The sequence below is a fragment of the Egretta garzetta genome, unplaced genomic scaffold, assembly GCF_000687185.1.
Source record: "Egretta garzetta isolate BGI_Z169 unplaced genomic scaffold, ASM68718v1 scaffold416, whole genome shotgun sequence".
NCBI lineage: Eukaryota > Metazoa > Chordata > Aves > Pelecaniformes > Ardeidae > Egretta > Egretta garzetta.
The window spans coordinates 337,389-353,539 of NW_009260072.1; the positions used below are offsets into that span (position 1 = coordinate 337,389).

At 36.9% G+C, this 16,151-nt stretch overlaps 1 protein-coding gene across 3 annotated transcripts in view; it reads right to left on the reverse strand.

Annotated features, from left to right (window-relative positions):
* Positions 1 to 16,151, reverse strand: part of DPP10 (dipeptidyl peptidase like 10) — a 235,183-nt gene that overhangs the window by 67,691 nt on the left and 151,341 nt on the right. For all 3 annotated transcript variants that reach the window (XM_035896713.1, XM_035896712.1, XM_009641235.2), the window contains 2 exons: positions 6,783 to 6,835; positions 6,608 to 6,689 (listed from right to left, as the gene is read on the reverse strand). In XM_035896713.1, coding sequence (XP_035752606.1) covers positions 6,608 to 6,689; positions 6,783 to 6,835 — 135 coding nt within the window. The remainder of the gene's footprint in view (positions 1 to 6,607; positions 6,690 to 6,782; positions 6,836 to 16,151) is intronic.

The window sequence follows — 16,151 nt, forward strand, 5'->3', positions numbered from 1 at the left end:
CGTTTTCTGAGATGGAGAAAACTGCTTTCGCACTGTGTATCATTTTTGAAACTAGAGAGAATGCATTTAACGCTTAAATTCTCCTCCAACTTCATCAATATTTAAGTGGAGTGGGCACCTAGAAATTAATAATTGAAAATGGAAATTAGATTGGTAGAATACCTTCAGAGAAACTAATAATTTAATTTTTTCTTTGAAGAATAGTTTGAATTTAATTATTTAGATGGAAAGCCAAAAAACATTTACATTTTACAATGCTAGTTTGAGAAACCCAAGAGGAAATCCAATGTGTAGCAGCAGCTTAGGAGGAATACAGTTTTATCTAAGACTTGTAGGTAACTAATACTTATGTGAAGATAAATGCTATATTGCCCATGCTCACCATGACCCCATAAAAAGCAGTTCTTGTATCAAAAATAAAGCAGCAGAAAGCTTTTGCAAGTATGCTAGTAAGTGGCTTTCATATGATTTCATAACAGGATTTGACCATTTAGCATGTTTCATTGAACACAAAAAAAATTACCAGAATGCCCAGACTTGCAAAATAATACTCAATCTAACTTTAGCTGCTGGTAAAAAGTTGCTATTAAAACAGTCTTTTTGTGTGCCTTTTTTTTTGCAAATATTTTCACTTTTTGGTTCAAATCCTCAGCCTCTGACACAGTAAGTTTCCCAGTTGGAATCTAGAAATGTAATAAAAACATTTAGAAGAGAAAATAAAAAAAGCTTTAGTAGCCTCCTTAATTTGTCATTGCCTTCAGAAAAAGAAGACTTCTGCAACTGCTAGAACTATGGTCAAATTCCTTAAAGACTCAACTAGGTGGACAATGCTCAACCATACAGGTTCCCTTTCTTCACAGAAACATCCTCAGCAAGACAAAGGATCTCCAAATATGCTTTGAAGTACATAAGGTCTGTAAGGAACCCCTCATACATTTTAAATAAGAAACCATACCTGAGGTTAATATCACATTAAAATGTTCTTGTTTATTTCTGGTTTTCAGAATAAATTCAAGCAGACATTTTCCTCTCAGTTTTACTTCCATTTGCCTTACTAGCATCATGATTAAAAGGAAAGATGAAAAAAAGCCTTGACATTTCCATATATGATTTTAAGTTACTCATATAAAAATACAACAAGTCAAAAGAGTAGAAGACTTTGAAAATAAAAGCAGCATATTAAAGATATTAATTTAGGACTTACTTAATTAGCATTAATTAAGCTTCTACTTGGCTCACGAACCCTGAGAGATCTTTTATTCTTCATTTGCAAATGGAAGTGTTTTTGCCAGGAGGGGGTGCCAAGTACTCACCGCATTATTTATGCAAAAATATAACACATGGCAAATATTTTTCAGAAAGGTAAGTTACCAATTTTTACAGTAGTTGTGCTTTGAACCTTCATAGAACAAATAGTAAATGAAGCTTTCAGCAACTAATGGCTGTTAAAGCATCTGTTGAGCAAGGTATGTGTCTAGCAGAGTCCTGCTAATTTCTCATTTACTAAAATTAGTCTAGTGCTTATTTGGGTACTTGTCCAATACTATAACATCAAAGAACTTTTCTGCTGCAGTACTTCTATTATCTAAAACAGTTTTTGAAAGCCATAGAAAAAAGCTAAAATTTTGAAGAGAAGACAATTGTAAGGAAATGTCATGTTAATACAGCAATTCAAAAGTCTGACAGATATTTGCATTTTTGTGGGCAATAGGTGTTGATGGGGGGGAAGGTAAAAGGAACCTCCAAAAGGTGACTGATCACAAAGCAGAGGGGTAGAGAGTTCTTCAACTGGTACATTTATTAATAACAATTAAAGCAGATTTTGCTCTGTTTTGTTTCTGGGTTTCTGTTTGTATGCTTGTTTTCAGGTAGCTTTAATATAAGATGAGGTCCTTTTTCACTGGATTATTATTTTTTTTTGTTCTTTTTGTAAAAGCTTCAGGTTCTAAGTGCTATTATCTGTGAGTACCCCGTTCCTTTTTTTTGGAACAAGAAGGCAAATTTGTTGTTTTCTAATATTTAAAATATTTTCTAAAAGTTGATGAGAGCTTTCTGAATCCAAAATTCAGCTACAGTCGACAAATTGTTCTTTGTGTACACAGGATAATAGGTAGTGCTAGATAATGATGACCTAAATTATGTTAAAGCATAGCAAAAGCTCATCTTCAGTCCTACCATTTGATAATGTTGTGTTTTGTTGATGACATCAAATTTTGACAAAGCAAGCCATCAAGCTTCTACAAAATGATCTTTTTAGTATTCTGGATAGCATTACTGTTTTCTTGCTTTCTGCTTTGTTAAAATATGCATTTATTTATGCATAGACATTCATACATAAGTCAATCAAACATTTATGCTGATCCATCTAAATATATAACTCAAGCTCCCTTCAGAAACACTTAATATATCAAAGGAAAAATGAGCTCAATGCAATAAATAACATAAAATACCTATTACAAATGCAAAGGCAAAGTGACTTACATGGATATATTTTCATAGAATAAGTGAAAATAAAGGATTTCATACAAAACAAACAACATGTTACCACCCAGGCAGAAGAAATTTTATGTAAAGCTTCTAAGAAAAAGCTATGTAAAACTGAACAACTTCTAACCACACTTCACTGGGAGCTACCTGAAGTAATCCATCCATAGATGGAATAGAAGAAGTATTGGTATCACAAGAAGCACTGCAGAGAAGCACTACATCTTTCACAGAAAACTTTGCATAGACTGGAGACCGGAGATCAGTTTTTTATATTCAGGCTTCTATTGTGAGACATCTCCATAGACAGATCTAGACAGAAAAGGCTGTCTCCCCTGCGTCACATACAAGCCAGGTCCAGAACAGAAACATGAAAACCTTTGCTACAAACTATCATAGAAGGCCAAAGAAAAGAGACCATTGGATAAAAATTGGGTATTTCAACACCAGAGGCCCTTTAAAACCCTCCAAGGCATTCTCCTCCTCAGTAAAGCCTTCCTATCTGGTACGGGATATCTCTAATCAAGTGAGCTGGAGGCAGAAAAATGTTGATGAAACCAATTAGGTATCTAGTTGTGCTGGTTTGTTTTCCCTGGAAATACTTAATGCTGCGGTAATGGATTCTACAGAGGCGAGGTAAAGAGATAATCAACTGATCTCTTTCAAAATTTTAACCGAGTATGAGCAAATATGAGAAATATTTTGAAAATACATAAACAGCTCCCTAACATACTAAGACACACTGAAATGGTATTTTTGATCTGGCACAGTTCTAACACAGTTAAAAGATAGCAATTTAAAAAGTGTGACCTTGAAAACAGTTCTCAAAAATAACAGCTATGTGACCTTAAAATGCATTAATTCATTAGATAAAAGTTTGTTCTCCCCAACGGCAAACATTTTCAATTTCACCACCAAAATGTCATGAAACAAACAGCAGATGCTTCGCTGAGCTTTTCTCTTAATCTTTACAAAATCCTCTACTCTAGGTAAATAGCAAGAAACTGAAATAACTTGCAACCACCGTGGTAGCTTTAAAACAATGGTATTATGGCCCAGTCATCTGGTATCTGATCTAAACCTAACTCGTTTGTCACTAGCCACATGTGGCCTGCCACCCCATTAGACAGCCCTAGAAATTATTCGTAACAACTTAGACTGATGCATGACTTTCGCAAGGATGTAAACTGTTGCTCTGTACTTGATTTCACTGCAGCCATATTCCCTCCTCTGTGCAATAAGCACTTCCTGGCTTCATACAAATTTTCCCGCTCAAACATTTAATTTCTACTTTGTTTTTTTTATTTTTATTTTTTCTCTTCATTGTCTTATCTAATTGAAACTCTTGACTATTCCCCCTCATTTGAAGAACTCAAATTAAGATTCCTCTGTGCGCTATATTGTTACTTAGGTTGCCTGCAGAACTAAGGATTGGAAACATCCTGTTTTACACTATAGCCAATTTATTGAAAATAGTTGATCCAAGTCCATGTGTTATCCCACATCATCTGGATTTAATCCAGGACCTTCCAAATAGTTAAAGCGTAAAGTGAGGGCCTTTGGCTCAGTCGGGCATAGCTGTGCCTTTTGTTTCACACCTCGTGCTAATTTTGCTGACCAGTCACAGCTATAGTATTGCTATTCTCTTCTGCACGGCACCTGGAAGGATGCTATTCCATTTCATTTGAGAGATCTACAGATGCTTTGTTTATTTGATGGCTACAGGGTACGTGTCATGGGTCTCTGGTGTCTCCAGATGAAATTTGTGTTCATACAGTTAATTTGTTCACTTGTTCTTCAAGTTGTAATGAACGGCTCTCAGAGATTACTCATGTTAATACACTATGATCATTTTGTGTAAAGTATGTATTCCACTGCTTGTTTTACTTATTAAGAATTATTACTATTTCCCTTATTACAGGGAAAAGACACATAAGTATTGCTTCAGGAGGGACTTTGGTAAACCAGTCACAGCGTATGTAGCAACATGGGTCTGTTGAGACTGCATCTCTGTTTGAACCCAGGTATGTGCTATCGATAGCTACTGCTGATGGATTACCATGCTTTAGGTCTTTCCTTCACGACTTCCTTTTTACCCAGTGTCACTGCTGATCGCTTCCTGTACTACCTTTATTGAAACCTCACCAATAAAGTGTTTGTTCTAATGAAAAATTTTATAACTGAGAACCACTATGGCAATGTGACCTCAGTCACACATCTTTTCTCTCCTTAGCCTGTTCTGCTGGAATGATCTCTGCTGTCCTGTTTCTGCTAGAGGCAGCTGTTCCTTTGGGCAGTAGCACCAACCATTATTCACAACAGTCTTTATTCATTCATGCTGCTTCTACATTTCTGGCTTGCTGCTGAGGTGGGAGGCTAATGTGGCAAGGCACCTCTGTCACTTTAGTAAGCTCCTTTTACCACATGAACAGCTTCAAGAGGACATCCTTCTTATCGGCAATTCTCATGGAAGTGACCTTCATTATACTGTCGTTGCAGGGTTACATCCATATGAAAACACTTGGTATCATTCTGAGCGCACAGAAGATTTTGTCTTTTAATCAAAGTTATTATTTCCTAATTCTGCAGACCATATGGCACCATAAAGCCGACAGCAGAGCAGATATTTTTAAAGCATGACATTAACTTTACTAGGGACATTAACAAAGTTGAGTAATGTTATCCTCACTGAAGTATAAATTATGCTAACGTTTTCAAATTTGGATGATTAAGGTTGTACCTAAAACGAGTACCTATTTTTTTGCAGTTCTGAGACATAATAGGAATCCACCTGTGCCTGTATCTGAAAGTATTCACATGTATTTCCAGAATAACAATCTAGGCAAAACTGATAAAGATAGCATTATTCTGATTTATTATTTTTCTGAAGTTTATGATTGGTAAATCTGTTCCTGTTCTTAAGACACATATCAGGAAAGTAAAAAAAAAAATAATTTCTTAGTAATCGCAGCATGTAATTTTAGTTGTATTTTAGATTACTAATCAGAGGTACAGCATAGACAAATCTTATGAACCGCAATTTAATTTAAAATGTCTTTAAATTCTTCTCAGTTTTACAAATGCATCACCTTTCTGCTACAACCTACATAGCTTGCTGCGTTCCATAGTGCTGACTGGTAAATAACCTACGTGTTACCATCCATCCTGTCACCATGCTCTCGTTATTAATAAATTAATGTGGTTAATTAATTATTAAAACATGCCAAGCGTGTTCCAATAACTTTTTGCTTCCTGCCTCCACTTGCTTAATGCAATACGCTCTAACCAGAAACATTTTTTACATTCCCACCATCTTGATGAATGATATAAGCAATGAGGAATATTCTCTAGACATGAACAAGCCAGGTGTGCAAAGAGGCTTCAGGATCATGCCTGCGGGCATTAATGAGGTTATTCGAACATCATAACAAGGATTAGCTGAATTTCTTATTCAGAGAGTTGAAGCTTTTGTAAGACTTTCTCTTGTCTTCAACTACCACCACAGGTCAGTTTAAAATCACTGCTGTTCTAAAGTCACAGTTCTGTTCTCATAGTGAGACTGGTCATGATGATCATGGATGATTTATCTTCACAAAAAAAAGCAAAACTTTTGGTAGAAAATTATATATGAAACACAACATTTTTGGTTTTATTAATTCAGTGCAGCACAACTGACATTGACAGTCATTTTCATACTGAAATGAAAACAACTCTTCATTGAATACATCACATCCACTTTTGGATGTTAAGCTTTTGCCCACAGTTTTCATTGATCTTGCACTTGAAAACTTCTCTTCACCTTCAGCTTTCCTCCTCTCACCGCAGTAGCCATAAAGATATATTCTGAAAATTACTTGAGTGCATATTTACGTAAAGATGTGATTCTTTCAACAATTGTACAATTTGCTTATTGGGATTAGACTGAAACCATGTTTACATATTTTCAATAAAAATAAATACATAAATAGATGCCCTAAAAGCTGTAACAGGACTATACTAGCATCATGCAGAAATATATAATAAAACTCACCTTAAGGCTTTTACTTTTTTTTTTTTTTTTTACTTAAGTCTGTCTGGAGTCAATACATTATTAAACCACAACATTTTTAATGACTGTGCTTACCAGTTGCTGTCCTTGGACGCCCCAGGCTGCATACTGTAAAACTGAATCCTCTACTTCTGGAGGGTTTAACTCCCAAACTTCCCTTGAAAAAACGTAAACATTTTTACTTGAATGCACTGGCATCACCTTATGTATAGAACCACTGACATCATATTGAAAAACCTATGTGACCTACCTTGTATGTATGTTGTAAATCACATATGAAGCAGTATAAGAATAATGAAAAACCTGCAACAAAAAACCAAGAAAGCATAAGAATTACAAAACCAAATACTGGATTAAATACAGACTACCATTATTAGGGTCAGTCTTTTGATCCCTGTAAACACCAATATCTTTATTACTGAAAGAAAGATTTTATTGTATTAATTATAACCAATAGACTTGAACCAGGGTTTGAATGCACTATGAAGGTCACACATACTCATCTATTCATTGAACCAGACACTTAACCTGTACAACTGCACAGAAAAGGTCCCAACCAGAAAAATCTGTGTTCTTGTTCAACAAAAGGATTTAAAAAAACCAAAACTAAACCAAACATAAACCTCCTACAACATACATTAAGAAAGCAAATCACTTCTTCATCAAGTTATGCTCAAAATGATTGTATGTGATGTGAGGATTAGGGGACTGGAGCATCTCCCCTATGAGGAAAGGCTGAGAGAGCTGGGCCTGTCTAGCCTGAAGAAGAGAAGACTGAGAGGGGATCCCATCAACACGTACAAGGGTGGATGTCACACGGACCGAGCCAGACTCTTCTCAGTGGTGCCCAATAACGGGAAAAGGGGCAATGGGCACAAACTGAGACATAACAGGTTTCAGTTAAATATGAGGAAAAACTTCTTTACTCTGAGGGTGACAGAGCGCTGGAACAGGCTGCCCAGGGAGGTTGTGGAGTCTCCTTCTCTGGAGATACTCAAAGCCTGCCTGGATGATGTCCTGTGTAACACACTCTAGGTGAACCTGCTTTAGCAGGAGGGTTGGACTGGATGATCTCCTGAGGTCCCTTCCAACCCTTGCCATTCTGTGATTCTGTGTGATTCTATGTACATTGCAGTTATTTTACTTGAAATGCAGACCAATATGGTATTTTTCTGACCACATGCTATGTACAGCCTGAACGACCTTCTGGCATATTGCTCACAGTGTAGAATAGAAAAACAACGCTCGCTGGGGTTCTGTTTGGTGTGGCTTTCCTTAAATGCCTTCCAGTCTGATTTTGACTGACTGACTTTGAAACTCAGGGAAAGTTTGTTTTATCTGGGATTTTTCATATGCAACATTTTGGGTAAAACAAAGAGCTATTTGTCAGTAAACCTTCCTAATTCATTGGGAAGTTACCAGTGATGACTGGTCTCAGAAACCCCAGGATTCTCTCGATGGGAAAGAAAAGCAAATCTAATGGATAGTCTTATGCTGCTGTCTTTTATTGTCCAAAATTTTGTTGAAGTCAACTGAAATCAATGGGATTGTAATTTAAGTGCAAAATAGCAGTATGCAGACCCAGAAGATCCATAGTGGGGAACAGCATGGTACACTGTAAAATGTGATGTGTCACTACACTGAAGGGCTAAAATCAAAGGAAACTATTAGACATTTTCTCTAAAGACAAGTATTAGTTTATATACATATAGTGAATAACAGACATTTAGCTGTCTTCCAGGCTAGGCTGATTGGTTTTAACCTAGCTCATTTCTGTACCACTATTTCTCGCATTATGAAAATAGCATAATTCCATAGTATTAATTAGTTTCACTACGAGTTGAAATTACTTCATGGACTTGGAATATAAAATATATTTGTGACTAATTATGACTGTACTAAGAGAAACTCTTCTTTTTAATGCAAACTACTGCCAGAAATAAACATAGGGTGACATCCAGTAGACTTACTGTAGCTTCACGTCTACAGAGTTATGGAATCTCTGCTCAGCACATGAAGGACTTATTTCTGGACAGTGTCAGGCTTGTTCCAGTGAGATGGAAACAGATACAGCTGTCAAGCCAAAACCTTGATATAGACGTATGTATCGGGAACTCTTTATATTATCTGCACCAGAAATCTTTCAGTATCTCCTCCAGAGAGAAGAGACAAAGGAGGATCACACACAAACAGAGCCATCGGAATTTGCTGCTGTCACACACAAGAGAGGTTTCAGAGGTTGTTATTTTGTCTGGAGGTCGTTCAAAACAGAACCATCTGAAACATCCTTCCACTGACTCCATTTCCATTATTAGTTCCCTGTCAACACACACATTTAGCATGTCCTAAATCCTTGCTGGCTGATGCTGCAAGAAGCCCACAAAGGTCTGTAAGGTTAGTAACTGCACTTTGTGCAACAGCTGAATTCCCCTTCTATAGAATTTCCCTTTTAGACAAGAATCGCTTCCATTTTCCAGGTCTATGATGACTAACATCGAAAGTGTTGCTTCAGTGAGATGAATCACACATATATTAACCAGTATGCCCCAGACTGTTTTGGTTTTGTTTTTTTTTTTTTTTGTTTGTTTGTTTGTTTGTTTGTTTTTTGGATTTTTTTTATATTACAGCTTATGATAAAGTGTTTGGCCATGCAACGTAGCAGCCTCTTCTGAGAAGTGCTAAGTGTGACAGAAACAGAGACAAATTATAACAACATTATGATTGCTGTAGGAGGCATAAAGACCAAGAAGAATATTCTAAGCAACTTAATTGTTTTCTCTAAACAGTTAACACAAACGTATCTACTACCATGTCTCTATACTATACATACATATACATCTAATTATATACATAGTAGAAGTAGACTACTCGCTTGGACACCGTAGTGTTTAAAGTTCAGTGAGGTTTCTGGGAAAAATCGAGTTGGTAATAACACGATTGAGGGCCTGTCAAGATAGAGTTACTCAAATACTGCTGGTAAGACAATGAGACAAACGGCTGGCTTCAAAGCTTCTGCTTTCTTTCATAAATCTTATATTGCTAGAGGTAAAAGATAGCAGATCAAAGGGACATAAATGGTTAAATCATGGTGGTTTCTGCACAGGGCATGCATTGCCAGAGGCTACCCAGAGGGGCACTTGCCAGCAGCTGTTAAAGGGGACAGTCTCACACAGCCAATTACTGGGAAGAGGAATGGGTCTCTTGCCCTTCCAGGAAAAGGGAAAAGTATATCACGGATAATGTGTGGAGGGCTGATAAGTATTTAGAATAGGAATATTTAAAAACTAAATTCTTAGACAGAACATATTTCAACAAGAAATGCTAAACTAGTAAGTCATTTTGACAGCTTTAACAGAAAATATGCTATAACAACAAGAACACCATATTTCATGTGGAAACTCTCCTCTTGCCTTGTGGTAAAATTTCTATCTAAATCTTCATGTAGAAGTACTAATATCTTTGTGTTAAGAGTATTAATACCTTTGAAAGAGCTCCATGACCAGAGGAGAGCACCATTACAGTGAAGTCACTTCCCGACCGGATGCTGACTTTTTTCTCAGATTACTCATGTTAGTTTTATTTCTTAATAGGAACACCATGAATAAATTACAGGTAGGAAGTTTCCTAATTCATCCTGCTTGCAATAGCCACATACTGAAACACCATCATTATTGAAATTAAAACAAACAAAAAAAAAGAGGACACGGAAAATAACTTTCTTTTCAAATCTAGCTTACATATTAAGTGTCATATTCCTAGGAAGCTCTCGCACTTTTGTATAAAACCTTACCTGTGGAGATCCTAAAAAGGACCTCCACTATTTGGGTAAAGCTTTAGCTTGCTCAGAGCCATGTCAGTGGCTGGGACCACACATCTCCTGATCCCTAATCCTACATCTGGCATCACACAAGAGGAGCCCAGCTGAGGGTACCAAGCATGATGCCAGCCGTAGAGAGTCTTAGGGACTCTCAAAATACTAGGATCAAACCTTCCACGCTGCCACCAGCCACATCCCCTCTGGAAGAGGCATACATAGACTTGGGGGATTCTGCCCTATAACTCTTATTTTGTGGGATGTGCACTAATCAGAGAAATATCTGGTAATTTATGATGGAGTCTGCAAAGATACAGACTGAGAGCTCACACCAGTAAAGCTCGGGTTGCATTGTCCCCTCTCACGGTGTATTTACACCGAAGGCTGGTCGTCGTCTTCACCATACAAATCTGAAGTATTACTATTTCTGTTCCAAAATGTGTTCAAACATTTCTTGTACTCCATTGCCTTCTAAATGGGGTGGTATCAAAAGACTAAACTAAGGCTAATATTTAATCATGGACAGTAAATTACTCCACCTGACAGAAAATTTACACACTTAAGTAGTGTGAAACTGAGGACAAGTGAGAAAGGTTTTAGTGAAAAAAAAAAAAAAAAAAAGATTCCTAGGTACAAAGAGGAGAATTAATTAATGAATATAGACACAGAGAAGGCCTCTGAGAAGTGAAGCAATGTAGGAGAGCAAAGCCTTTTAAAATATTAAATGCATTACAGTAATTTCTGCACTGTTGTATCAGAGGAGGAAAATGAAGAAAGGAAAATGGCCTTCTATAATTTAATAATATAACTATACGTGTTAAGGTGGGACACTGCGAGGAGCCTTACCTCCATGAGTGGCTCAGGCCTTTCTGACAAGTAAATAACTTGCCTGTTTCTGTTGTGATAAGCTGAAAAATGTTCCCCACAAGAACTGTGAACATGGCTTTTTAGATCAGAAAGACAGCAAACTTCCCCCTCAATATAAATTATTTAATTTTTCTTTTGCCACGGAACGCAGTAGGTAACTACTGTTGCATATCATGTATTTCTTCTGAATTCAGTCTTTCATCAATTTATAAACTGAAAATAGGCTTTTACGCGATGCTGCTCAGCATTGAAAAAGTTAGCTGCATTTGTGTATAAAAAAAATAAAATTACAGAACTATATTGCAAAGGACCTAAAAGAAAAACATGAAAAAAAGTATTTCAAGACAAATTCCTCCAGTCAAAACTTATTGAAATAGCAATCCATTATTCAGCTAACAACCAACAATAAAAACCCTCATACTTATCAATCACAATCTGAACTTTTAGATGACATATTGTTCCGGGTTTTATATGTCCTTTATTTTCTACCTTTCAAGGAATGTCTTTGTCTTTCTAAGGTTTCTAAAAATGAAATACTATCATGGAACTCAATGCATAGCCCAGCAAGATGCAGGAAAACAACGTGCAATACACACTTAGCCACATACCCTCCACTAGTTCTGTAATACACTCCAGTAAATATTCCGTTTGCTGTCCTTGGGTAATTTGGAAAACATCCCTCAGCAGAACAGCGTTTGTGCTAAAAAGCTGCCAAGAAAACCTCGCTAGCAGTATTTCTACAGGATGACGAGGGCCCTCAGCTCCAGGGAAATGGAGGAGAGCTGATGACATTAGAACCTTGCAGCACTGTAATCACAAATTGCTGGGGCATGCCAAACACCTTGATGCATCCTTTATCCATTTCCTACATTATAAACCCATTATATTCTTTCACATGTTATTTATTTAGAGCAGTAATGATGCCCCTTTGCTAGCACAGCTTTTTGCAAGGCAGTGAACAGACTGTCCCATATTTTCATTTTTACCCATGCAGACACCCATACTTTGAATTTGTCTCTGTGGTTCTCGGTGCTGCTAGACTCTGTAAATTCTCCTCTCAGATTCAAACAAGACTTGTCACAGGGCATAACAGCACTCAGTCTGAGCAAGAATGATTAAAAGTGTCAGTATATGAAATACTGTGAAAATTTTAGCATCTGCAATAATACTTTCAGTTATCCCAAAGTTTACCAGCTAAATGGGGTATATATCTCACAGACAACGTTCCTACTCTAGATATCTTTTTACTTGTATCTTACCTAGCAAATAACATGCCCTACCCATTAAAAACAAAACAAAAAAACCCCAGCAGAGTATCATGATACGATGTAAATTGCAGAATACGCCATCATGCCCATCCCACTTATGTCAACACACATACATTGACTTGGAAAGAGAGGCAGTTTCTCAGATAAGGTTCAAAACTGTACAGATCTTTACAATTCATCAGTGAGGTATCAGATTTTTTATGGGTTAATTTCCACTTCTGATCACATGGAAAACAAAATCGAATATTTTAAGAGACTACTAGTCTGAATGAAAAGTTATTATATTATTATTCTAAGAATTAAAGGAATTAATCAGAATTAAAAGCAGAATGATCCACTTTAGCTGTGGGAAATGTTAACTGCTGCAATATATGGATGCCTCCCAAATAGTGTTACTCACAAAAAGAGGAAGATCAAGACACTCCTTTTATTGCTTCACAGGCACAAGTCAGTTATTAGGCAGTTCAAAGCTAAAAGAACCCGACCTGGAAAAGGTTTTGTGTGCCTGAAAGCTTTTCTATTTTTTCCAGCTACATCAGTTGGTCTAATAAAAGCTATTACCTCTCTGCACAAATCTTGTGTCATTTATCTCTTCAGGCCATCACATTTATAACAACGTTACTGAGAAACAAACATTCCTGAGCACAGCTGAAAAAAAGGATTATCTGAAACTAAAAAAATGATCTTTCCTAATTGATAATAACCTGTCTTACAATAAATGTCACAAAATGCACGTGAACAAAGAAATCAAAGGAGAGGACACATTGAAGCAGGGAAATAAACAGGAATACATCTTGCCAAGGACACTCACTTCGTCAGTCATCCATGGCCCTTCTCACTTTTTAAGATCTTTCATAATACATTAGTGAAATGGTTCGGCATCTTTTCAAACCACTTTGGTCGGTGCCAGACACAGGAACCACTGGCTGTTGTACACAGCTTGAAGAACAGCAACTCAAGTGGGATTTTGCCTTCATCCTCTTTTCTACAATTGAATTAAGCATTTGAAGAATTACTGAAAAATCTACTTATGCTCAAAACCGAATCAGAAGACTTTGCTGTGGTAAAGCGATTACAAGGCCAAGATAAAAGCCAATCATTCGCCCGTCATTCATGCAAGGAAGTACTCCCACACGATGACACACGGAACCTCATTCACAGATCCAAGATCAAACCTTCAATAAACTTTCACTAAAGACTCAAAAATTCAATTTAGACAAAGAAATGCAAACACGTATTACTTCCTCTTTTGCCTTTGGGATAAAAGTGTCTTGGAAGAAAAATGGAGCCTGCAGAACACGCCACGAACTACAAATAATAAGCAAGTACCAGATGCAGGGTGGAGAGAATGTAAGGGGAACATAATGAAATATAGATGCACAGGATGGTTACTGAGACCTTTTGAAGGGATTACTGAAATTAATGCACTATGCTTTCGACAGTCACATCAAAAGCAAGTCACACAGCAGACGACATGAAACTGTGCTGATGTCTTTGGGTAAGTCTATCCCACAGAAGCACACAACCCAACTAACTCCACATGATTTAACCCCAGTTAACTGGGAGTGCAACGAAGCGCAGCCCTGAGCTAGGTGTGCACGAGCTCGCGGTGCAGGGCTTTGGCACGGCTTCTCAAGCACGATGCTGCACTGATCCAGGCACAGCATTTCCAGACCGCAATTAGTATCTACACACAGTGCGACAACATACAAATTAAGACTAAAAGGAGGTTGGATGGCTCTATAACATATTCTGTTGTACAGCAGAGATCTGACTTTTGTTACTTAATTTTCAGCTAGCATGAAATGAGCCAGCCAAAACAAATAATCGTAATATGTATTTTCAGTAAGTTCAGTTACTACATATTCAAATTCACTCTCTGTACGAAATCACAGCCTATACAAATTATACAAAATTATACAAAGTCTATACATATTAGCTATATAAATTCTGGAAATTATTATCTAAATTATTTTTCTCAGTTTTGCTCAGTGTACACTGGTGTAATTCAGATTTCCAGCAATGAAAATGAGAAAATACTTTGAGCGGGTCATTAATGTCATATACAAACTCTTTAGTCTGCTACACATTTGGAGAATGCCAAATTATTTGTGGCCAGATTTCATCCTTTGTGGTAGTCTGCTGAAAGCAAATGAGTTACAGTGGGAGGGCATTAGTCTTTGCCTTATGTCATCAGGATTCCAAACAGCAACTTCTTGCTCTCCAAAAAAGTGGATCAACATTCGCATAATAAACTTCCATTCCTCACAGAACTTTCACAAAACAATAAAAGTGATATATTCTTTTCTCCTTTTTGTACTATGAGATGTGTGACACCCCCGTTAGTAAAACCTGTGATGGAGTTAGCAAGACGAAACTAGTAGCAGCATGACTACTGCCAAAGGCAAAGTACAGCTGCTGGATGAATCCTCCATCTATTTTGTAATTTATGTGCTAAATAAATTAAAAATGTTAATGTTATCAATAACATTATTAGATGAAATCCACCTTCCTTTAACTGCATTATCATTCACTTCAAATGTTCCCCATTTGCCTGTCCAGTCTGACTCCACGTGTTCTCCAGCATAGGAACTGCTTCTAAAGGGGATTAAACAACAAAATATGGCATGGTCATGTTTGGATTTCATGTCATCTGCTATTGAGTGAATAAAAAGTGAAGAGAGCTCTGCAGCATCAACTTCCAAGCTGCAGACACACAAAACCACCATATAACACTTACACTACAAATGAAGAGTTTGAATAAAATGCATACTATTTAAATAAGGGACTGGATCTGCATATTTATGAAAATAAGATTGGTTAAAGATTGGAATTCTGTTGATATCATGCCATGGCAACAAATACAGTGAAACCTCAGACTCTATATAGATACCAAAGCTCAACTCACTTTGGGGTACACTCCAGAAATGGTTCACACTGTGCTTCAGTAAAGGGGTACCTTTTGTTCTTGGGAGGTGTAGTGCTTGGTTGTCATTTGCCAAACACTAGATTCAGCAAGAACTTAATCACATGAGTTAACGACTGATTTCATATGGATTATATCTGGGGTAGAGAGAGGCACAGAATTTAACTCCTTCATGAATTGTGGATTTGCACCACAATCCAGTAAGTCTTTTCAGCTTACCTTAATTTCAAACTGCAGTTAATGATACATTAATTCATAGTACATACAGCTAGAAAGGACTGCTATGATCATCATCCCTGACCTCCTACATCTGAAATAAAGTTTATGGGACTTCTCATTTTAAAATAGTATCATACTCAAGCAGAGATTCCCAGTGTGTTCTTCAGTGGGTTTCAGAGTAAAACCTGAGAAACAACCAACCAAAGAGTCTCTAATAATGAGATGATGAATTTCCACCTTTGAATCCTAATGTTTCTACCCAATCCTGGAAGCAAAAACTAAGAGGTAAATTCTAATTGATGTCTAAATCTCCACAGATTTTTGTATAACTTCTGGCCTTTATAGGTGGAACATCTTGTTCTCAAAGCTCTGTATCTAATTGCAAAGAGTTAATCTAAGATAGCTTGATGTATTTGCAGCACTGAAGTTAAATGACAAGGTTATTACTTTGCAAAGCATCGTATTTATTTGTTTCAATCAACATCAATTACTTGTCATGATTGATAAGAACTACTGCATATCATT